Raw genomic sequence first — 25,752 nt, 5'->3', positions numbered from 1 at the left:
CTATCACAAGCTATGAATTTCTTTCTCCCCCACGTCTCTTCCCCACCAATTCCTTCCACTCTGTTCACTTACATTTTCCCATATGGTGACTTTGGAAAATTCCTCTCTGCATAGAAAAGGACAGGAAATGCTCTTTGGGAGAGAGAGGGTTGCCTATTCTCTCTCTCTTGCTCTCCCTCTCCTTTTTTATTTCAGCTGATCACATCTGGAAAGGATCTAACTCGGGAAGGGGAGAAAGTGTTCGGCACTTGAAGTGAATGTAATTGACATGGCATGAGCAAACACAGCATTTTTGGGGGGGACCAGAGAAACACTGTTCTCCAGATACTTCCATCCCTATCAACTGAGCAGAGGTGAGTCTATTTCAGCACCTTTTTTGTTTTGAAAATAAGACCACTGTAGTAGCATGAGGCTTGGAAAGATAGCGGACAGCTCTTTTCATGTTGGCTGCAGCTGTCTGAGAATTCACAACACATGCACAAAAATGCAAAACCTGTTAGTGCTGCGTAGAGATAGTACAGCATGTTAAAAATATCCCAGAAAAATGCTGGAAATACCAGGAAAATTGACTCTATATATACTATGCATATCTAACTGGGGTGTTTTTCCTCCTGGTGAGATTTCAAACCACTCTTAAACTCTCGAGTGATGCTAGGTACATTGTTCCCTGTACCTAATGGTGTACGGGTGCTGATCTTGAAAAGCAGAAATTAATCTGTTGGGCTCTGATGCAAAAATAGCTATTTTCTATGTATCTCTTATTCTACTTGATTGTACTTGATTTTGCAGGATCCAAGTCAAACATTAGTAGAGTCCTTGCACAGACTTGAGTGAGACAACAAGCCTTGGATGAGGTACTTTCTGTAACAAGAGTGGAATTTTTATTTAAAAAGGAAAATGGATTAGCTTTTTTTGGACTGCAAAAGAAACCAAAACCACTAGCCTAGTTTTACTGCCCTCCTTGTTGAAAGCCAGCAATTTTTTATTATCCCAACAGCTCCTCTGTTATCCCAGAGTATCTACTGTTTTGTGGAGGGAAAGGAGGGGAGATGATACTAGTGAAGAGTCTTATGAAGCACAGTGAAGCCGGCAAAATGCATACCCTCTTCATTTCAGGATTAAAGACTTTGTTGATTTAAAAAAAAAACCCTTTTAATCCATCAGTTCATCTATGGTCAAAACAGATATCCTGCTTTTCAGTGAATGCATTTACACTGGACCCTTATATTCAGAAATAGATGTTATTACGTTTGATGGTACACATTGTGATATATTATATTATATTGTTATTATATATATGGGAGGTTCAGAAGACAAGAACCTCAATAGTGGGTGTTGCATTATCAGGGGCAGAGATGCCATTTAATACTTGGTATATGAGAGAAGTGGATCAACAAACAGTTTGGATCTAAGACTGAAGCTAGAACAAAATCTTATACTGTTCTTTGGGAAACTGTGGTCCCTTCTACACTACCATGTAATCCAGATTTTTAAAGCAAATAATCTACATTATCTGCTTTGAGCTGATTATATGAGTCTATGCTGCCATATAATGCAAAGATGATAATCTGAATTTCATGTGGCAATGCAGAAGGGGCCTGAGTTATAAGGAACAAAAACCAGGATATCAAGAGGCTGTACTAATCTTCCACATGTTTAAACTGTGATTTAGAACAACTCAAATATTTTTACATTATTCATTCAAAAGGATATGTTTTATTATTTTAAATATGTTTGCTTCTTTGTAAGTACTTTACACCCAAAATATGTGGTTTTAAAATCCCATTGCTTTACTTGGGCACCTGTACCTTTAATGATTGTGTAGAGGAGGGAATGTCAGCAAGTGTCTTTTCTTATCGGCTTGCATGAAAAATACAGAAGTTCTCTCTATTTTTCAATTTTGCAATCCTCATTGTCTCTTGATTTTCCTTTAATTCTGGACCCTTCTACACTGTCATATAATTCAGATTATCCAATCAGATAATCCACATTATCTGCTTTGAACCGGATTATATGAGTCTACACTGCCATATAATCCAGTTCAAAGAAGATAATCTGGATTTTATATGGCAGTGTAGAAGGGGCCTCCATGTACTTTGTTTTCCTAGATGGTAAATACGGACTTAATTGGTAAGTCCAATTGCTGAAGCACATATCTCCAGGGAAAGGGAAAATAAGTTAAATGCAAAGAAACCCATTCTTCTTAGTTTGATATTGTTTCATGACCCTTTATTAAGTTATATAGAGTTAATGTTTGGAGACCATGGAAGGTAGATGGAAATTCTCTTGGTTTAAATGGAAAAGGTTGGTTTTAGAGGGAGGGCCAACATAGATTATATCAAATGAGTGTTCTAGGAAGTGGTTACAAACATTAGGACAATGAGAAAGCAGAGACAGAACTTTTTGAAAGAACAGCAGGTTACAGCAGATCTCTGGAAGGCTGAAAGAAGAAAAGTGAAAGTGACAGGTGACAGGAGAAAATGTTCTGAAAGTTAAGGATAAGGAGCACATCCAAAACCAGCATAAGGATTTAAGGAGGATTATCACATGATCATAAAACTAATACCAGAAAGACAAATTACTTTTGGCATCAGAGTCCTGTAAAGATGCAAAGGGGAAAAAGGAGCAGAACAGAAGCCCAAGAAGTGACAGTAGCAGTAGATTAAGGATGCATCTACACCAAGCATGGGCAAACTTTGGCCCTCTATGTGCTTTGGACTCTGTAGGCTGTTAGGAATTGTGGGAGTTGAAGTTCAAAACATCCCGAGGGCTCAAGTTTGTCCATACCTGATCTACACTGTAGAATTAATGCAGTTTGATACCACTTTAGCTGCCATGGCCCAATGCAAAGGAATCCTGAGATTTGTAGTTTGGTCAGGCAGCAGCCCTCTTTAGCAGAAAAGGCTAAACGTATCTTGTAAAACTACAGCTCCTGTGGTTCTATAGCATTGAGCCATGGCAATGAAAGTGGTGTCAGACTGCATTACTTCCTCAGTGTAAGTAGATGCAGCTCAAGAAAGAGAAAACCAGGCCACACATGCAGATTCAGCAGAAAGATCAGAAGGATTTGAATTTGGTTGTGTTGTAATGAGAGAAGAAAAACACAATGAGTGGAATATGTGGAGCAAAGGAGAGAGAAAAGAATCAACAGTTCAACAGTAACATTATAAATTGATAAGGAATGTTTACAAGGAGAGGAGGGCTTAAGGAGGAAAGATGAAAAGTCCAATTGTGAACATACTCAGCATGACTTGAAGTTAACTTGCTATAGCCTACTACAGCACACTAGGAAAATCCACACCTGCCAAAAACTTGTTTTTTATTAACTATTAAGGTAAAGAAGCTAATTTTTCATTGTGTTTATTTACTGCTATTTTGATTCAGAAATCATCATAGGCATATTTCTGATTTAGGAATTACACTTGTCAACCTGTGGTGACCCAGGGTTCTCTTAGGCGAAAAATGCTCAGAGATGGTTTTGCCAGTTCCTTCTTCAAACTATAGCCTTTAGCAGCAGATGTTTGGAAGTGGTTTACCACACAAGTACTAAAACTAGGGCTGATCCTGCTTAGCTTCCAAGATCAGACAGGATCTGGTGCCTTTAGGATGCTTAGGTGTAACATTAACAATTTAAGGCTTGGTTATCAATATGAGATATTCAGGCTTCTATATTGTTGTGCTGACATTGAGGTTTGTGTGTCAAAGACCTGATCATGATTGGCTGCTTACTGCAATGTTTCCTTGGTTTCAGTGGCAATGTCCCTGCAGTACAGATCCCTGTTTCCTGTGCTGTGGTTGTTGGTGCTCGGCTCCAGCAGGATTCAAGGGCAGAAGAATGAAGACAGCAATGAGTTCACAGAAAATTCATCTGAACTGCTTGATCTGGAACACAATTCCTTGGCTCCACAGTGTCCGAAGAAATGTGCTTGCAGCCCAGAAGGAATTGTGGATTGTGGAGGGTTTTCATTGAAAGAATTTCCCATAGATATACCGGAACAGACAAACCACCTTTCCTTACAGGTAAGGAAAAACAAAATAGGGACTGCAAAGAATGAATCCTGTAGTTACTGCCAATTAGAGGAGGTTCACTGTTTCAATGAACTAATGTAAGTCTTATCCGGGAAGCCGCCAATGGCGCAGCAGTTTAAACCACTGAATTTGCTGACTGAAAGATCGGCGGTTCGAATCCAGGGAGCGGGGTGAGCTCCCACTATTAGCCCCAACTTCTGCCAGCCTACCAGTTTGAAAACATGCAAATGTGAGTAGATCAATAGGTACCGCTCCAGCGGGAAGGTAATGGAGCTTCACGCAGTCATGCCGGCCACATTACCTTGGAAGTGTCTACAGACAACGCCGGCTCTTTGGCTTAGAAATGGAGATGAGCACCAACCCCCAAGTCGGAAATGGCGACTTAATGTCAAGGGGAAACTTTTACCTTTACCTTTACTAAGTCTTAACCAGCAACAGCTGATTCAATAAGTTTAGTCTAGCTGGAATTAACCGTGGGATCTGGGCCTATTTCTGCGGTCAAGATCCCTGTTGTCTTTTGCCTTGTAACTCCCAACAATAACGTACCATTTTCAAGGCTGTTAAGATTGTCAAAAGAAAATCATGTAATTTAGCAATTTAATAGATATAAATCCCCTGTAATGTGATAGAGTAGAGGCCCCCTCTAATGTAATGATTTCAATACTGGAATTGGATGCTGGGAGACCAGGGTTTAAATTCTTCCTCATTTATGGAAATCTGCTTGGTGACCTTGGGCAATTCACACTCTCTTAGCCTCAGATGAAGGCAAAGGCAGCCCCCTCTGAACAAAACTGGCCAAGAAACTCTGATAGCTTTGCCTTAAGTTCACTATAAATAAGAAATGACATGAAGGCACATGAAGAGACAACAATAATATGACAGATATGAGCTAAGGCACCCTAATCTTATTATACTGTATTATTAGTCCAAAAGGTATATTCTTGTCAGACAAGATGCAGGATTCTGTAAAATAAAATAAAAAATATGTAAAATTGCATAACTTCCTAAGCGCCCAGACTCATTATGGCCTTCATCCAACTAGTCTACTTGATTCTGGAGGAATGTTTGAGCTCACATAACAGCCACCAGTGCCAGCTTTTTGTTTAGTAACTTAAGAAAGCTTCCAAAATATGAGAGATCTGCTATTGAAAAGGCATGAGGCTGGGGCTGGTATATGTATATGGCATGGCCAACCTTTGGATGGATCTAAAGTAGCTGTTGCAGCCCTCTGTACAGACAAGCAAATCAGAGGACTTGATTTGCCAGGCTGTGGTGCAGCTGGTTAGTAGCCAGCTGCAATAAATCACTACTGACTGAGGGGTCATGAGTTCGAAGCCAGCCCACATCGGATTGAGCGCCCAATCATTAAAATAGCCCAGCTCGTTGTTGACCTAAGCAACCCGAAAGATAGTTGCATCGATCAAGGAAATTTAAGTACCGCTTATGCGGGGAGGCTAATTTAACTAATTTACACCACCATAAAAATCATCTAGCAGCGTGCGGAAAGGAATGAGGAAGTAATCCATCAAGGATTCTGTGTCACAGTGGATGATGAAGCAGTAGCTCCCCCTGTGGCTGAAATCGAGCATACCCTCATGAAGCAGGGAGCTGCAAAATGTTAAATTGCCTCTGTATCTTTGTCTCTGTGTTCATATGGCATTGAATGTTTGCCATGTATATGTACATTGTGATCTGGCCTAAGTCCCCTTCGGGGTGAGAAGGGCAGAATATAAATACTATAAATAAATAAATAGTATTACCATACACAAGTCCAGTCAAGATACTGACATTCTTGTAATTTTGATCCAAATGAAGAGAATCTTCAATGCTATCTTTCATTTTATCAAGGGGAACAACTTACCCTACTGTCTTGAGCTTCTAACCCCTCTTTTCCCTTCTTCCAGAATAACCAGATAGAAGAAATATTTCCAGAAGAGCTTGCCCGTCTCTCCAAACTAGAAACGCTGAACTTGCAAAACAACCGTCTCACTTCCAAAGGTAAACTAGAACAATCTAAGATGGGTGCAGCCTGAGGCTAACAGCTAACTAAGATGAATGTACAGAAAGAACAGACTGTGAGTTGTATCCTGGCACCCTGGTTACCTATGCTTAAGTACAGTCCATCCTCTAGACACTTCTCAGTTTCTCTTCCCTTGGAGTAGGAGAACCTTGCTTCAAGACTGTTTTGGGTTATATACAGTCAAGGAGCTGTATATAACACAATTCAAGAAACGTGGGACACAATCTTTGGACCTGGTCAGCAGTCAAGGTTCAATATATTGTACAAGCCAGGAATCACTCGCAGAAGAGAAAGGGAAATTATACAGAGATTCATATATTATCATCAGGTTTGCTAATGTCTCTATAGCAGTTCCTTTGTCAAGGAATAACATATGGGGCTCTTTATTGTCAGAACTATAAAGTTGGTTGAAGGAAAACGCTAATGGAAGAAAAAGATACAGCAAGAAAGATGTGTCTTTTGGGACAGAACAGGCATGTTCAGAAAATTCTTCCTAGTTCCAAAAAAATATGCAATTTCAATATAAAGGCAGTCCCCAAGTTACAAACATCCGATTTACAAACAACTCCTAGTTAAAAATAGGGGTGAAACAACAGGAAGTGAGAGAAATCTACCCATTGGAAAGGAAATTAATTCCTGGAAGAGTTATCAGGAGGAAAAGGTGTCTCCACTGAAGCTTTCTCACCAATCTTTGTTTCCACAACAAGCCACATTTTTCAAAATCCAATTATGACAGGGATAGAAAATATTCTGAACAGGGGCACAGACAGCAAAACAAACACCACCCTTCCTTATGCTAGCCAAAGCTAACGCATATATACTTTTGGCTGGAGTTACACTTAAAAATGTACCTGTTCTGACTTACATGCAAATTCAATTTAAGCACAAACCTACAGAACCTATCTTGTTAGTAACTTGGGGACTGCCTGTATTGAGATTAAGAATTGTTTCCTTTATGCGTGGGTTTCCTAATAGGGTTGTCCAAATATTCGTTATGTTTCTCGTTTCGTAATTATTTCGGATTGTTCTCATTTTTTGAAACGAGTATTGAAACGTTTTCCCTGGGCGCAAATGGCAATGTAATTCGAACCATCATTGGCCCATTCTCTAATTGTTTCTTAAAATTTTCGTTAATTTTTTTCCTTCCAAATTTTTTTTTTAATATTTTTTAAAAAATATTATTTATTTATTTTTTTGTTTCTGCAACCTAACATGAATGGGAGCCTAGCGCAGCCTAACATGGCTGCTCCCTGGCCAATCAGAGTCTTCCACGATGGCTCCAAAGGTGGGGGCTAGCGTCCTCCGTGTCCACGTGGAGGATCTCTATGAAAATCCCCAACCGCAGCCGACCCAAGCCATTCTGGGTTGGGACACTGAGGAGAGAGGGTGTTTGGCGCACGCTGGGAAGCTGCTGCTTGCTTGTTTGGGGGAGAGAGGGCTAACTGGGGGTAGAGTGTTTCTGTTGTTGCTGGTTCGATATTGTGTTTTTTTGGGGGGAAATTGGCTGGGGGCTTGGGGCAGAGTCCTTGCTGTGGCTGGCTTTAGGGAACTGTTTTTTTCCAAAGGACGTCTGGTTCCTGCAAGTGCATTGCTTCCCTCCCGCTCCGTTTGTAATCCCAAGCCCCCGGGCTGAGTGTTATTGCAGCAATCACAAAGACACACATTGCTTTCACACCTAAAGGGTACATTGGAAGTAATAGTTTCCAAAGGACGTGGGGCACCCGCCAAGGCATTGCTTCCCTCACGCTCCATTTCTATTCCCAAGCCTTGGGCTGAGTTTTATTTCTGCAATCACAAAGTCAGACATTTATTTGATTCAATAGAGGGTCCACAGCAATTTATAGTTTCCAAAGGACATTGCCAATCCTGTCAAGGCATTGCTTGGCGTGTGCTGAGTTTCTAATCCAAAGTCTACACAAGTAGAAGAGGGACTTTTACAGTGATAAGAACCCAATTGAACAGGAAATAAGACTTTCAAACCAGGAACAGGTTTCTTCAAATATTGAAAAATAGTGTATTATAAAAAGTTATAAAAATTCGCCAAAAATCATAGGAGACAGGAAACATTCTGCAATTTGTTGAGCAAAGAGTGTGGAATGTGTTCTCCCACTGTACCAAATTTGATGCGAATAGCTCAAGAAATGAGGGCGGGAGACCCCCAGAAAAGTCCCCCCCCGGTTTCCTGTTTTTTGGCGATTGCGCATGCACGTCCGCCATTTTAGAAACATTTTAGAAACATTACGAATTTTCGGAAATATCTGAAAATTTTGGGTGAAACATTTAGAAATAATTTCTACATCGAAGAGCCGGCACCCCCTACTTTAGAAACGAGAACTGAAACATTTTTTCCATCGATTGGACAAGTCTATTTCCTAAGTACAGGTTTCCTAATTGCCATATGTAAGCAAAACAAATGCCTGTAAGCACAACAGAAGCGAGGAAAGGCAGAGGAAAGGAGGGTGAATAGAGACATCTGCTACTCCTGAGATGCCTATTTGCCAATGGCATGTCTTTCAGTGAGGTCTTCAGAATGAAAGTGCTCTGTAAGGAATGGCTTGAGAATTTTCTCTAGAATGACACACGCAATTGTCAAAGTCACCCTTTCAAGCATACCTTTACTGTCAAGGTCCCCAGTGAACTAGAACCAAGAGGATCCCAGCCCAAAAAGAGCTTTTGGGTGGTAATGCCCTCAGGGTGGTCTATCAGTTTTCATTGGAGATGTGTTTTTTAGAGGTTGGGTGACTCTTTTAACCAGAATGTCTTAGCTGTGGGCTGTGGGTTTATTATCAGCAGAGGGTTGGACTTGGTGAATTTAGTGGTCCCTGAACCATATATTGTTGCAATTATGTGATTTGTTCCAATATCACTTTGAAGTATGATTCAACTATTATTTCCGTTGGAGTGAGAAGAGGATGCCCTTCTGATCCTTTTCTTTCAGGCAGCAAAATATGTTGGTTGGGCCTGCCCTGTGCTGACAAAATAGATGATAAAAACAGCTTATCTTTCAACTGTCCACATTTGGCAGGGCTGTCTTGGTTAATCCTTTGCCATCCTACTTTCTCGGCTGTTTTTAAAATGTCCCAGCTTTCCTTCTATATTTCTCACTTTCTTCCTTTGTCCTCCGCTTACTGCCAATGGTGCAGACGGGGTTAGAGACAGCTTTGTGGGCTACTAAAGGGAATATCTAGAGTCAGGGTCATAGTTTATCTGTCAAATAAATTAGGCCCCTTTCCTTTACTGGTTTTCATGATGAAAGCTGGTTGTCATGGAATCTGTCCTTTCTTTTAGAACTGTTCTGAGATGCACACGTGTGACTGAATTAAGAAAAAACGATAATGCTGAGAGCAGTTCAGCATCAAATAAGCTGCCCAGAGGGGTTAAATTGTCATCTTCCTTGGAAGTTTTAAATACATATACCGGTATATATAAATAAAGGATGTTTTAAGTACAGGATATTATGTCCTGGAACAGGGAGTTCTAAAATTATTTTTCTTTCTTTTTGGTTTCAGCTGTTGTTTGCATTATCCCTCTATTATATTGTTTCAGCTTACAAGAGGAGGAATGAAATGGATTTTGATCTTCTCTTTAGTTTGCTTTAGGTGACTGAGTCATTGTTCGGAAGTCATAATTTCCTGAACTTTATTTCTAGGCACTTACATACATATGATCCATCATGTAGCAAAATATCTTGTCAGGGAAGCTATTCCAAAACTGGGGAAGCAAGGGGTAATGGGAACAGGTTTTAGATTCAAGGTCTGGCAAAAGATAATGGGTTAGCAATAGACATTTGGATGATTTCTAATGGACAGGTAACTTAGTTCATGTCATTTAACATTATCATCAACAAATCCAGAAAGTTTGAGGTAAAGCCAAGTATTCTGTGTATCTTGTTTGCATTCAATTTCATGGGATTTTCTTAGTACCACGAAACCCATCACACAATCTTTCCTGCCATCCGGTGTCATCCATTGCATTTCATTCTCAAAATGTGTAGAAACAAGGGAGAAGGGGAAATGGGGGAAATAATATTCTGATACCTCGAAGTGCTCAAAAATGGAAGAAAGTGCTCAAAAATACACCAGTGTTGTTTTGCTTCAGTGACATGGAGCCACTGTAATTCCTTTGGGTGGTCTTCCGGCGAACATGGACACTCCGAATCTTGTCCCAAGTCCTTCTGGGTTTTTTTTTAGTGCCACTGACAGAAATTGCACAATGAAAAGCTATCACTACTGCAATTGCTTTCTTTCCTCCCTCTGCAGTATGCTGTGCTTTCACAATATTGCTATTTCAAACTTGTTATTTTTTTAAAAACTTATCGTTGTCACTTTAAAGTTCAGAAATCACTACTTGCAACCTTATATTTCTTCCCCACATTAGAACTTAGGAGTGGTCCTGTTGTCCAGGTGCTTCAAACTATCAGAAATTCCTCTTTTGAAGTACTGCGAGATTTCAGAGTTCTGGGATTCCGAAAATATACTAATTAAAACAAAAAGAAATACAGAGTGGGTGGGGACAGAACTTGCCTGTATGATGGGTAATAATGTGGGACACAACAGGCTAGGGAAGATATCCATGTGATGGTAAGCATTGAAATGTAAAGCTCTGTTTCGGGATGGAATACTACGATTTCAGACTATTCCCCTCGCTTCTATTAGCTCATGTGATGAGGTCCTTAGTCTACCTAGGAAGCCATATTTGAAACTGAGGGCCTTTTCAAAAGTAGTTTGTGATCTAGGACAGGAATCTGCTGTTCAGGTAAAAAATTAAAAATGCTACAGAGTACACCAGAACTGTCAGGTGTGCCTGAAGTATCTGTCTGAGTGGCTGCAACCCTATATATGAGCAGATAAAAAATAAAGTAAAACATATTGGGCCCTCAATATCACTGGGGTTTGGTTCCAGGATCCTCCACAGACACCAAAATCTATGAATGCACAAGTTCAATTATACACAATGATGTAGCAAAATGGTGTCTCTTATGTAAAATGCAAAACAGAAAGGGTTGTTTGGGGGAATTTTTTTTAAAAAAAATAAAGATTCAAGTTGTGGATGGTTGATTCTGTGCCTTTAGAAACTGTGGATATATTTTCTGCAGGCACGAGTAGCTGACTGCACTATTTGGATATTTATAATTATTTTTAAAGAAAGAAAAACATTAATACAGATATAAATCCTTCAGGGGACGCAAATACTTGTTCCAACTGCTTTCTCTTGGAATATTAATTATCCAAATACTTCTGTTATTTGAAGGACTTCCAGAGGAGATATTTGACCAGCTGGAAAATCTGAATTATCTCTACCTTGCAAATAACCAGGTAAGCAAATGTGATTGTTATAACAGCTGCTGTTGAGCGTATTTGTATATAAATTGCCTAGAGAGAGACTGTGGAGTATGGAAGGTTAGAGAACATCAAAAGATATCTATATAATGAGAGCAGGGAACAAAGCCATCTTCAGACACAAAGATGCAGCTAGAGAGATGTGGTAATTTTATTTTGGACATATCATGAAAAGAGTTGATTTGTTAGAAAAAATAATACTTGGTGAGGGAGGATGAAATGAGGAAGACTGTATTGCAGTTTGATGGACTAAGGAAACCACAACTCTGACTTTATAAGCACTGAGTTGTGATAAACCTTCAAATCGCCTTGTTGCTAACAGGATAATTTGAAGATCTATTATTCATCATAAACTAAAGTAAACTTGATAGCAAGGAACAACAACAACAACGAAGAAGAAGAAGAACACGTAACAGCTTGAGGGGAGTATAAAGCAGCCCATGTGCTGTAAGTTTCCCACATGTGGTAGAGACAATAAATGCTTCAGGGTGTCATAGCTGATAGGTGTTTATATCCTAGCAGTGTGTTTTCAATTTTTACAGTGTTGTAAATGAAAAAAACAATGTGATTGGATTGAGTGTGATTTAAGAGCATCTGTAGTACTCAAAAGGATTGTATGGTTCAACTTGGGGTTTCTCCAGATTTCTGTAAAGAAGTGTGTGTTCTCGGAAGAACACTGTATTTCCTTGAGTTTTGCCAGTTGTTTTTATCTTTTTGTCCACTCATTCCAGTCTCTTTTGGGGCGAAAAAGAAACCTGCTTTAGGATGAAAATAAAATGTTTCAACTAGTGCCAGGAATTGGCAAGAAATACTCTGCAGAAACAGAAATATCATTTGAATATATATATCCCACAATAATTATACCAAATGCCCCAATTTGCCCACATTCTTAGAAGAATGAATAGTCAATTTAGTGCAGAAAAAATGATAGTGTGATTTTTGAGCATGATTGGCTCTTAGCTACATTGCAAGATCTCTGTTGTGTACATGGATGCACAAAATTTTCAACTGCTTTTGCATGAAGATTTATGCAAATGACATTTTTATGATTTTATTGAGAGAAGGACCTCATTTTGCTCTCCTGATAGCAATGAAAGATGTTCCTATCTCCTTTCAAATCACTACGTTTAATTTTCTCATTCCTGCTGACTCCTGAAGAATCTTAATTGGAAACTGAGTTGTCAGGGTGTTACTTACAAAAAACAAAATATATAATAGTTAGATAAACACATCTGGTTAATTCCATCAATGTGGGCTAGATCAAAAGCATCTAAATCATTGGCCTTTTAACTGTGAATGCGAGCATGCCTCCTGAAATTATTGTCGTTTTGGAAAAGTCCAACCACAAAACATTATCCTGTCAAGTCGATACAAGGAGCAAAGCTGCAAGAACCAAATTATGGACAAGACAGGTTCTGTAGATTTGTTCTTAAGTTGAATTTGTATGTGAATCAGAATAGGTAAAATTTTAAAGTATAATTCTAGCCACACACACACATCTTTATCTTTGTATGGCATAAGGAAAGGTTTACACCCCTGTGCATTTGTTTTGCTGTCAGTGTCCCTGTTCAGAAGATTTCATCTCACTTTCTGTCCCTGTGACAATTGGATTTTGAAAAATTTGGCTTGTTATGGAAACAAGGATTGATGATTAAGCTTCAGTTGAGACATCTTTCCCTCATGATATCTCTTTCAGGAGTGGATTTCCTTTCCTAGAAGTAGATTTCACTCACTTCCTCTTGTCTCACCCATTCTTAACCATGAGTAGTTTGTAAATCAGATTTTATAACTCAGGGACTGCCTGTATAGAAATTAGTGGATGAGATTTTATTCACTTTTGGAGCAACTCTGTACAGCCCCCCCCCCCCCCGCCCCGGCCTTTTTTTTTTTTTTTACGGTACCCAATGCATGAGTATAGTTTAAAACTGAGGATCTGGGTGGTCATCATATGAAAGAAAACTGCAGTAACCCTATTGACTTTCTAGATTCACCCTTTTGTTGCTGAGGTGCAACATCAAACTGTTTCTCCAGTAACATCATGTCCTTTCCTCCCATTTACAACAATTTTCCATATGACAATTTTGGCAGGGAGAACAGCTCCATAAAAGTGGAACACAAGCCAGGTTATGACTAATATTCCAAACCTTTCTGTCTGGCCCCCCTGCTCCTTGCTCTGTGCGATAAAATAGCCATTAACCTTTCCTGTTGTTCCTTCTGCTGAATTAAAACTGCACCCAAATATGAAAAATCATACTAACTCAAAAGGTGTTAGAATGAAATGTTGTAAACACAAATAATTCACTTGATGACTTTGCATATTTGGAACCAGGCAAATATGTTAAAATATATATACCGCATTTCACCACATAATAGTCACATTTTTTGCCCTTTTCCACCTTCAAAAAGGGGGTGTTTGACAAGTGGTGAAAATTTGGAAGCTTTTGGGGGTCTCAACCAGCCAGTAGCACAGAAAGACCCCACAGGCCTCTCCTGCCAGCATGCGAGTATTATGTGAGGAATACAAATATATTGCTACAGGGCCCCCAAAATGGGGGTAAAGCTATTGTGCCATGGTGACTATAATGTGATGAAATATAGTATTTGACTGTTGGAAATGTTGTAGAGGATGATCACTTTCAGCAGCAGGGTAGTGATAAGTTGGAATTTGTTCTGTGATAGGCATTTTTGGACACCTTCCACTCTACACAGCTGCATCATTGTGATCCAGCTTAAATTAATATAGATCCATAGTCTATGTTACATGGTTTTCATGGTAAGTTTTGTTCACAGGAAATTTGGCTTTACCTTCCTCTGAAGCTGAGAGTGTGTGACTTGCCCAAGTAGTTATCATGATTGTGCTAGGATTTGAAGCCTAGTCTCCAAAGTTACAATACAACTACCATGCCATGCTGGCAATATCTGTTTATGCTCTATTCTGCTAGAAGTTTCAGATTTAAACACTAGAGGACCCTGATATGTACTCATGTATTCTCATAGGACTTTACTGGGAAAGAGCATTGCACTACTTTCTGAAAGGAATGAAATATAGAATACAAAATGTATTTTTTTGCCTCAGCCCACTTTCCTAACAGCTCCAGCCACCCACATCAAAAACCCAAAGCATAATAAAAATCCTCAATAAAACATTGTTTTCTAGAACAATTATTTATATCAATAAGGAAGGTAGAACTTTCTTATTGTGAAGAAGCTCTATGGTGAGGGACCTTTGAGATGTCAGTCTTCTCATTGAATATTATCACTACCTGATAGTTTTCTGCTGCAAAGTTTGACGGGGTGTTGGAAATTTGAAGCATTTGTGTCCCAGACAATGATCTCTGCCTCTGGCATCACATTATATTTCTCTTCCAGCTCACAGGGGCTCCAAAATTCCTCCCAAGGACTTTGATCAGTGCAGATTTTGCAGCCAACAATCTCACAAGGATTTATGATCTCACATTTGGACAGAAGCCGAACTTGAGGTACAGAGTAGGGTTAAGAGACAAAGGAAGGAAAATTGTATTCCTCCTCTTGTGGTGGATGAAGAAAAAAATGTTTAATAAAATTACTTGTGATGTACCTATTATATTTGGAAGAAGGAGGTTGTTTATCTTAGGCATGCTTCAGACAAGTGCAAATTGGTCCCTTCTGCTTAGTGTCACTTGCTTTCATCCAGATAACAACCACATCGGAAGGTTTATCATAATATATGTATATTATGTAAGTCAGAAATGTGTCTCATTGGTTATATAATCTGTTGTTCATGCAGGAGGGGATTTTCAGCTTCTATTTTAGCTTCACTCAAACATCTTTTTTACAATAACTCATTAACTGCAATAAGGAAAAGTTAGGTTGTTATAGACAGCTCACTTCTTAGAGTGGTGAGAAGTTCAAGAGGCATATCATTGCTCCAAATTGGGTCATTTGGAAAGGTGTGGAGTGTTAAACATCTCTTACCTGTGTACAATGGTTCTGATCTGGCCTAGATTGTCTTTGTTTGCTTTGGAATAAGGAATAAAGTGAGACTCTGTGTGCATTTACAGTGTAGAATTAATACTTTTCAACACCACTGTAACTTTGTGCTGTGGTTTTATGGGTATTGCCACAAGGATGATAAAAACATCAAAATACCTGGGCATCCCTTGGGTTACGTCCTTGCAGACGGCCAATTCTCTCACACCAGAAGCGACTTGCAGTTTCTCAGGTTGCTCCTGGCACGAAAAAAAAATGGGTATTGCCATTAGCTTTCCCTGCCAAAAGTGTTCTGGTGCCTCACCAAAATACAAATCCCAGATTCCAAATCATTAAACCATAGCAGTTAAAGTGGTGCCAAGCTGCATTAATTCTACAGTGTAGGTCCACTCTTAAGTCTCTTGAAGACAGCAATATATGTTTTTTAAAAAGCTGTCCTCAAAAACTGAAGAGCATTCTGTTGTATCCCAATGCACATACTTTAAAAATGCACTCTTCACTTGTATTTTCTCTCACATTTTTCTTGCACCATGAAGTATTTTGTTAGCGTTTCCAAGTACTTGACTAATGCAAGACTATTCCAGTAAAGATCCAAGGGCTGCCTTCCTGGAACAGACAGTGTCAGTGGCTAGCTGGAAAAACATAGAAGGCCATAAACTCTGAAAGGAGCCAAACCAGATGGGATGCCTGATCATGTGATGCTAAACTAGATAATATACGTAGCTGAAGATGTGCTGTTCAAAAGTGCCAAAGATTGAAACACAGCACTACCCTATTCACATAGAGAGGTTACTGTTCTGCTTTTCAGAGTGAAAATAATAGGTAAGGAGATCCCTGCTGTCACCGGCAGCCTCCCTCCCAACATATTCATTTCCCAATTACTTCACAATAAGTCCAGTATTAGAAAATAAATTGGCTAGGCAAAAAAGTCCGAGAATGGATCCATGGGTAAGCAAGCTGGTGAGAAACAATGCTCTTCATCTTTGCACTTCTTTGACTTAAAGCAGTGATTTATCTCTTTATATATGATGGTTCCATTCCGTGTTTACATATGGAGCTGTCACAATCTTGTCTAGCTATGCACCAACCCACACTATTGAATCTACTATGCCAGGACAAATAATGCCACAATTGTGAATACATAGTGTATCTGACTAGAAAGTAGTTGCAATGCAGGGTGCCAGTCACTAAATGTATTAGACTTATTGTGTATCTTATCATTTCCAAGGCTTGATGACTGTAATTGTAACTCATTACAATTTTTCATTTTAATTACCTTAATAAATACATCACTCTAACATGAGTTTAGGATTTTGTTGTGTTTTGCTCCAAGGCCAGCATGGCTATTCATGAATAACCATATATGATAGCTAACATATTCCTAATCAAAGGAGAAGTTCAGGACTCATATTCAGAAAGCCTGATGGGAAAAAAACCAAGCAGGGTGGTCTATAAGGATTCCTAGCTAAGTTTGGGTAAGTTTGTTTGTTTGTTTCTCCTTTATTATAGGTCGGTGTATCTCCACAATAATAAACTTGAAGACCCTGGATTACCAGAGAACATGTTCAATGGCTCTGACAACGTGGAGGTCTTGATCATGTCCAGCAATTTTTTAAAATATGTTCCCAAGAATCTGCCACGAGCACTGTATAAGCTGCATTTGAAGGTACAATGTCAGTCCTATTCGCTTATTCCCTTTAGAGTGTTTTTCTGCCTGTTAGAAGTTGGGGTTTTGCAAAGCTGACTCCTTCCAGTCAGTCTGTTGTATTTATAGGCTGTTTTCTCTCTGCCCAAGGGTGTTGGAGAGGCTCACAAAACAATAAAAACCAGCAAATACAATAGAAATGGCAGCAGTAAAATAGCAATACCAGGCTGCCAACAGGATTAGTCAGACTCAAACAGAACTCGACCAAACCCAAGCAAGTACTGGTTCCACTCCACCAAGGAGGCTCTGCTCTTATGCTGAGCTTGTCACCAACCAGAGGGGATGGGAAGGGATCATGAAGAGCCTGATGGTTGTGTTGCAATTGTCTGGAAAGCTGACAGAATTATTTTGTGCCACCACTGGCTTTCAGAATACTTTATAGACAGTGTATGCCATGGCATTCTCCAGGCAATGCTTCTGCCACTTTAGAGAGTTTCCCTATGTACTGTGAGGAGGAAGATGTTAGGTTTATGCTTTCTTTTATGTGCTCCATTTCCTGTGCTTCTTGTGGCAGAATAACAAGTTGGAGAAGATCCCCAAAGGAGCATTCAGTGAGCTCTTAGGACTTCGAGAGTTGTATCTGCAGAACAATAAACTAACAAACGAGGGCATGGACAATGAAACCTTCTGGTGAGCTTCTCAATATTCTTTACTCTCTTGCTATGTCTCATTAGTCATACAACAAGGTGTACTTTGCACATTATTGGGATTAAGCCACAGTAAGCATATTAGAAAATCACTCTATCCCTAGCAATGTGTGAGGAGTTTTTGAATGGGTGTGGGTGTCAGTGTGAGAGAGAGGTTTCACTCTGTCCCATGTGCAATATATTCAGAGATAATTGAACAATCGCTATCCCACCCATTTATAGCCAGATTGGTGAACATGCAATTAACAACCATGTTTTACCTCTAGAATCTTTTAACTAGAGATGAAAGAGAGAGATTGGAAATATAGCACACATTTTCCTTCAACATTGTATGCCTTCTGCTCTATGTGTGGGTCAGTTATTATTCCCACAGCTCTCCCATCATGTGACACTTTCTGAGTTTATTGAATAGAAAATATGGAACCAAATAGCCGTATACCATTTCATTATTTCTTTAAAATCTATCAATCTTTTTCTCTGTTGGTCTATCTGTCTTAGTTTTTCCCTGCCTTTTAATTGACAATATTTTTATTTGTTTTTTCAAGGAAACTGTCAAGTATGGAGTATCTGGATTTATCCAGCAATAACCTCTCTCACATCCCAAGTGGCTTACCTAGAAACATTGTCCTTCTCCACCTAGAGAAGAATGCCATTAAATCAATCGGCAAGGATGTCTTAACACAGATCAAAAATCTGGAATACCTTCTTCTTCATAATAACAAATTGAAGGCTCGTGGGATCCATCCCCAGGCTTTCCAGGGTCTGAAGAAACTGCACACTGTCCATTTGTATAACAACCAGCTGGAAAAGATTCCCAGTGGGCTACCCAGGCGGGTGAAAACTCTTATGATTCTGCACAACCAGATCTCAGAAATTAGCAGGAATGATTTTGCTACCACTTATTTTATGGAGGAACTAAACCTGAGTTACAACAAGATCATCAGCTCACAGATTCACCGGGAAGCCTTCCGTAAGCTGAGGTTATTGAAATCCTTGGACATTTCAGGGAATAACCTTCAAACCATGCCTTATGGCTTTCCAAAGAACCTGCTAAGTCTGAAGCTAAAAGTGAATGAAATCAGCTCCATTCCCAAGGGCACCTTATCTGGAATGTCAAAGCTGCAGGAGCTGTATATGAGTAACAACAAACTCAAAGTCAGCTCAATTTATCATGGATCATGGCGGGACCTCACCAGCCTCAAGGTAGAGTTACAACCCTATAGGTCACATTCAATTGTTTTCTTAATATCATGCCTTTTTCCCAATATGGGACCCAACTTGGTTCACACTGTAAGATAAAAGAAAATACTGCTAGCATGACTACTATTTATTTCTTACCTGCCTCTCCCTATGAATTGACATAGAACAATAGAACAAAATCCAGGAACAAACAGGCACACAACACAGCAGAAAAAAATCCACAAATAGCAATTTAAGTACATAACAACAGAGCATAATATTAGTTTTAAAAGCATACAAATAAATCAATCAATTCATAATTTAAAATTCATAGTTTTTAAACTATCTAGATAGTCCTGTTCAAAGAGATTGGTTTTTCAATGCTGTTTTAAACAGAGACAGTTGTTCAATCCCTTCTGGAAGGTAATTCCACAATTTTGGAATTTCTAATGAAAAAGTCCTCTGGTTAACTTGCCAGCCTGGCCCAGGATAACTGGAATAAATGTCCTCCAGAAGACCCAAGTGTAAGGGGGAGGGGGGGTTATAGAGGAGAATAATGACTTAATAGGAAACCTGGACCCAAACTGTGTAGGGCTTTAAAGGTAACAACCGACACTTTGTATTTTACCAGGAAATTAACCCACAGTCAATGAAGTGGTTTTAACATAGGTGTCATGTGAGCACTCCTAGATGCACATGTAACCATCTAGATGCTATGTTTTGCATTAATTGAAGTTTTCAAACTTGGTATAGAGGTAGTCCAATATACAGCACATTCACAGAATCCACCCTTCTGGTACCCTGTGCATTGGACTAGCATGTGCACTATTGTCCTAGGAAGCTCTAGGAAATGGCCAGATGATATATCAGCCAAAGCGATAGTATGCACTCCTCCTGGCCAGAGAAGACACACTATCTGTAGTTGATGCTATTTTTGAGGGAATTAAGAAGTGATGTCAGCAAAAGTGCCAATGATGGCCAGGAGCTCTCCAGAGCTCTCTGTCCATTTGCAGCGGAATAGAAGAGCAAACATTTCCACTCTTTCCCATTGGCTCTAGGACTCCCTTGTTTCTCCTGCTCTTAATTTCTCCTTGTCTCCATTTCTTTGTACTATTTTTAAAACTACACATTCACCTTCTCCACATCATTATTTTAGCCCATCTCCCCCTCTCCTCTTTAGATCTATTTGCAGTGTTCTTTACAACCATGTTAGTAAGATGATTGTCAAATGTTTGGCTGTGTTTTGAGATGTGGCTGCACAGTTGAGTTGTAGCTGGATGGCTGAATGAGCTACAGTCCCAGTTTGCTTTTTGCTTTTTCTTTTTGGTTGGCTTCACCTCAGCTGTCTTCCTCTTGGCCCTTGCTTTCTTTAAATTTCTTCTGGCAGCTTGGTCAGCTGAGTGAACAGGGATGGCTGTAGTTGTTAATAAATGTGCAGCATTACAAAATCTGGCATTTAGTGGACAAGAAGGTTTTGGACAGAGGGAAAGGACTAGCCTAGTGACTGGTGATGTTCCCCTTCACTCTGCAGTGGAAACTTCTTAATTTTTTTCTGTGAATTTTGAGAACTTTCTCCAAGGCAAAGATTGTATGCCTTCCAACTTAAGACACCCCCTTTTTGGCTCTCTTAGCTTTCCTACAGCATGACTCCTGCCAGTAATGGTCAAATAATTCAGGCAAATTACTGTTGATTTATGTGCCTAAATACCCAAAAGGTACCAGAACCCGTCTGATCTTAAAAAGCTAAGCAGGGTTAATACTTGAATTGGGAACCTGCCAACAAATACCAGGTGCTGTAGGTTATCCTTCAGAGGAAAGAACTGACAAACCCATCTTTGGCTATCTTGCCTAAGAAAATAATAAGATTGCCACAGGTTGACAAGCAACTCAAAGGTACATAAATAAATAAATAAATAAATATTACATAAATAACAAAATTGTTAGCTGCAAATACGTCTGAGCTCAGAAAGACTTATTCTCAGGTAAATATGGCTTATTCCACTTTTTTTTATTTCTGTTTTAAAATTAAATATGGTATAATTGTACATTTTATTAAGCATAGTTTTATTATTCTTCCATATTTTATTTATGTTTATATACATTAATCTAGAACGATGCTTGGGATTTTCATGTTTCTGCCTCAGCACACTATGTTCCCACTGCAGGCCAGCCCAAAACCTGTTCCCTTGAAAGCATGCGCCTTTTCATTACTCTTTGTGGGTGTGCTTGTCGGCTCATCTATACTGGTCAGAGCGCTGGAGGAGTCTCATGCCCCTTTCCTAACCCAAGGTAGCTGTGAGGTGAAATCTACATAGTTCAGCTGGGCCAAAATTGATTCATGCAGTACTGTGTACTGTATGAACACACATCCATACATATCACCCATTGTTGCCATATAATAATGCACAATAAGTTTTCCTGAACCCAGTGTGACTTATTTCTGCACATAATATAGTTAATTCCATCTTTTCTATGCAAACTGCAGGTGTCTCATTACTCTCAAATCCTAGGTAAGCAATCTAGACTTGAAGAAGCATAAAGATGTTTTTTCATTAGGTGTCTCAGCTGATTCTCTGCCCTTTGCTCTTTTTTTGCAGACATTAGATATGGCTGACAACCAATTGACTTCTATTCCTTATGATTTGCCAGAATCCTTAGAGTATCTTTACCTCCAGAATAACAGGATCACCACTGTGCCAGAAGATGCCTTTGAATCCACACCCAACATAAAAGGAATCTATCTCAGGTTTGTACCCTAGGAAAGAAGGAATTTATTCTCCAAGGTGCCTGCCTCTCTTAAAGGCCCAGATTCAAATAACTGTTTGGCATGCCGAAGAGCTTGGGTACACCCAGCAGGGTTTCTTTAATATTAATTAAAATGAACACTGGAAACTTACCATCACATACTGTATCATATATTGAAAACTTCTTTGAAATTCCAAAAGTAGTTGATAATGTGGTTTGGGGAGATTATGTCTAAGAAATATAAGTTCCAAGCGTCCTGGACACAATGTAGTTATTGGACTCTGACCGTTATTATGCATTGTGGTTTGAGCATTGACCTACAGTCTTGTGGACTAAAACCCTGTTCAATTCCTGTTCAGCCAAGGATGACCTTGTGCAACTCATACAATCTCAGCCCCAGAAAACCCTGTAATAAGGTTGCCTTAGGGTTGCCAGACCTCAGAAGCATGTTGAAGGCACACAATAACAACATCTGGTAATCCAGAAAAAAAAACTTGGGTGGCATAAATACCTTCACGGCAAGACAGCATTACTATTAGGAACATGCACTGCCCTTAGTAGGAGCTTTAGATAAAACAAACCAGCACATTGTTAAGCTGTTTGTTTGTTTGTTGTTGTTGTGTTTCTACTGTCAATAATACTCAGTGATGCTGGTTTATGCGCTAAAATACTTTGGCTGGGTTTGGCTGTCTTATAAGTTAACTTGGAGTGGAAAGCGAGTAGTATTGAATTTCTTGCTAGATTTCAGGCAACAAAATGTCTTGGGTTAGTCCTGTGAAAAAACATTAGCAACTCATTAAAAAATCTCTGCACTTAATTTCTTTTTTTTTCAAGAATATAATGGGCATTTTGCACTCCTTGAACACACATGAATAAATGTCTGTACTTGTGAAGGCACACAGAGCAAATGATACCTGGGCATGATCCTTTTTCTGTATGCAGATAGAAATCTCTGCACACTTTAAGATGCTCATGAATGTGGAAACCTCATGTGGATGGAAGTGGGGTTAAAATAGTGACACACGAGCAGAATATTGTTATAAATAGATATGACACCATTTTTCTCATTCCAGGACCATTGCATGGTAAGTGGAGACCTCTTCTTGAATCAGAGTCTAGTAGATTTCATGAAGGGGATTAATATTTGCAAATAAACTCACACTTGCTTTAATAACATGAATTGCCTTTTTTAAAATTTTCCAGGTTTAACAAGATTGCATTCAATGCAGTAAAAGAAAGCACCTTTCAAAAACTGAAGCATTTGCAAGTTTTGGACATTGAAGGAAACTTTGAATTCAGTGACCCTTGGAAAAATGTAGATCATTCTGAGGAAGACATGGAAGAAGAAGAGGAAGAGGAAGAACAGGAGCTGGAAGAAAAATGAAAGCAAACATTGTGTGTATTATATGGTGGAAGATTACCTTTAATGCTACACTGTCTCTTTCCTTGACCCACCTTCCTGTGACCAAAAGTCTCTTTATGACCCAATCTTGTGAGCAGCGAACAAATAAATGTATAATGAGACATAAATCTAGCAATATTACAAGGTGATCAGGATTTGGTGCAAGGATCACAATACTTTTACCAACACAGTACTGTCAATTCTATCATGGCTTTGACAAGGCATAGATAATCCATGGTTATTGTGCCATATGTTGACTGTGCATTATTTGTGATTACACCAGTTTCATTCAGGATTTTGTAGCTCACATATATGCACAATTAAAAAACAACCTGCAGGTACCCTATGATAGTATTCATGATGCAACCAGTCTCTGCACTGTACTTGTGACAGCACATATATAGGTGTTTTTCTGAGGCTGCTTCTCAACATAGAAAGCTGCCTTGTACTGATGGAGCAATTTAGTTCAGAATTGTCCACAGCATGCTGACTAGCAGGGGCTCCATAAGGCTTCGCATTAGGGGTAGGGTAGGGATACTAAGGGTTGAACCAGGGTAAAGCAGAGAGGTTCCCCCATCTCTGGAAATGAGCAACAGCCCTTCCCCATTCTCTAACACTTTCTTTTTCCAAGGAGCAGTAAAACCGGGGTCTGGATATTCTTTGTGACTGAACCTCTACCAGGCAAAATATTTAGGAGTAGTTTGCTCCACAGCAGCCACAGATACATAATGAGGAGTCCACACATACTGACATGGAAATGCCTCCAAACCCTTTTTGCAGTCCACAAGGCCTGATGGGCTGGCAGCACATCGACACCAGTGCCTTGTCTTCTTGGGTGTCGTTGCTGGTCTTTTACTGTCTAGACCAGGCACAGGCAAACTTCGACCCTCCGGGTGTTTTGAACTTCAAGTCCCACAATTCCTAACAGCCTACCAGCTGAAGGGCCAAAGTTTGCCCGTGCATGGTCTAGAAGCAGCTTCCTGTCAGAACCATGCTGGTGACATTGCTTCTGGTGATCACTTGGTTGGTGAAACAGTGGTCGGCTTTTTTTGATGTGTGGATACTGGAGCACTCCATATCCAGGCCCATTCAGCTGTCTACACATCAAAAACATTGGGGGTCACTCTAGAGTAATCTGCTGTTCTTCTTGTGATGAATTAATGGTTGGAAGCAGAGTTCTGCTGCAGACCTTGTTGAATGTCGTGTGGACTGCTTGCAGCAGGGATGTTGAGATGTTGAGAAAGAATGAGCAAAGACTCCTTTGGTGGGATGCTTTTTAAAAGAGGTAAATGCAGATACCTGAGTGCTTTGATGATAGAATCCTGGGTCACTGGGGAAATATAGGCTTGATTAAATGGAAATAAATGCATTGTTAGCCATATCTGCCTCAGTTTTGATCCCTTGATTGATTCTCTTTGAAACGAGGATCTCTGATGATATCATTAGTATAAACATCTAATTAAGTGTGATAAGATGCAAGGAGTTCATACATAAAATTCTGATTTCATGTTTTGCAGGAACTAATTGAGTAAAACATGTATCTCTCATGTATATATCTATATGTATCTCTATTTCTATAGACATGCAGATAACTCTTAGCTGAAGGTGCAAGAAATTACATGCAGGTGTTTGGATTATGAGATGGTTGCTGAGGCCAGTTGAACATAGTTTACTAATATAGGAAGGGGAGATTTTCAAGTGTTATTTTGTATCTTCTACTTTATTTTCGCCAAGTAATTTCTGAATCATCAGGGACTGGTAGGGAATTTACAAAAGCTGGCTTTTGTTTCTCTTCTTATGTTACTTCAATAGTTTTCATCTGTAAACAACTGTTGGACTCTTTAAAGTAAATATCCTAGAACAGGCTTATGATGCCAGCACCACTTAATGAATGATTATATTCAGATAGAAGAGCCATCCGATGACAATGAACCCATCTTTTCACTCTGTTCAATATGTATATTTGGATTTTTAGAAGTCATATTATGGCTGGACCCCTTTTATAATTTATCCCTGTTTCCAAAGCCTGCAATGTGTGCATCTACCTTTCTTGAAGGTTTAAAATATCAAATCATTCTATTTTGTGAAAATTAAAATATATTTTGCTTTTTGTCAGACTTTTGCATGTATATTTTTATGTGAATGTGTGTGTGCATATGTGTAGGGTGCTAATGCCCCTTGGAAGAAGAATTCACGTAATAATATAATGAATTCATAATGGAAATGTAATGTGAAAAGTTCCACAGCTTCTTTTGATTCCAATAATTGATCAGACAATTTTAAGGGGGAGGAAAATGGTTTGCAATTAGCCTACTGATGTCTCTGGTCAACCTTTTGAGAAGATTTGGAAATTCATTATTCCTTTAAGTAGGATTGAATACTGCAAGGCCAAGAAAAAGAGAACACGTACAAACTGATATATATGTTCTGCATGGGAAGTGTGACCTCAGGAATGTAGATATGGGTGGGTGTCAAATACATTGTAGTAACTTAAAACTTGGGATCAGCATTTAGAAAGAAGATTTTAGTCATCCACAGGAAAGAAGTGGCCAAAATGACCAAGGAAATGTGAACACAGCAAATATGAGTTCTCTGTGTGAGGGATTTCCCTGTCTCAGTCTTTTCAATGCTAGAAATTTGGAAACTGAAGGAAAATGTCATGGAGAGGGTTGAATTATTTTAAGGGTAATGCCCTCATCCCATTACACTTTTGCTTC

The 25,752-nt window shown here is 39.3% G+C and overlaps 1 protein-coding gene across 1 annotated transcript; it reads left to right on the top strand.

The window, feature by feature from the left end:
- The first annotated feature begins 134 nt into the window (after positions 1-134).
- Positions 135-25,152, top strand: podn (podocan). The gene is made up of 10 exons (XM_008109586.3): positions 135-353; positions 3,752-4,020; positions 5,934-6,027; positions 11,300-11,364; positions 14,758-14,867; positions 16,867-17,023; positions 17,577-17,692; positions 18,255-18,912; positions 21,486-21,634; positions 22,837-25,152. The coding sequence occupies exons 2-10, from the start codon at positions 3,757-3,759 to the stop codon at positions 23,015-23,017; spliced, it is 1,794 nt and encodes a 597-aa protein (XP_008107793.1). The 5' UTR covers positions 135-353; positions 3,752-3,756; the 3' UTR covers positions 23,018-25,152.
- The last annotated feature ends 600 nt before the right edge of the window (positions 25,153-25,752 follow it).

This window comes from Anolis carolinensis, chromosome 4 (assembly GCF_035594765.1).
Source record: "Anolis carolinensis isolate JA03-04 chromosome 4, rAnoCar3.1.pri, whole genome shotgun sequence".
Taxonomy (NCBI): Eukaryota; Metazoa; Chordata; class Lepidosauria; order Squamata; family Dactyloidae; genus Anolis; species Anolis carolinensis.
Note: the sequence above shows the minus strand (reverse complement) of the source record. Positions and strands in the feature narration are given on the sequence as shown.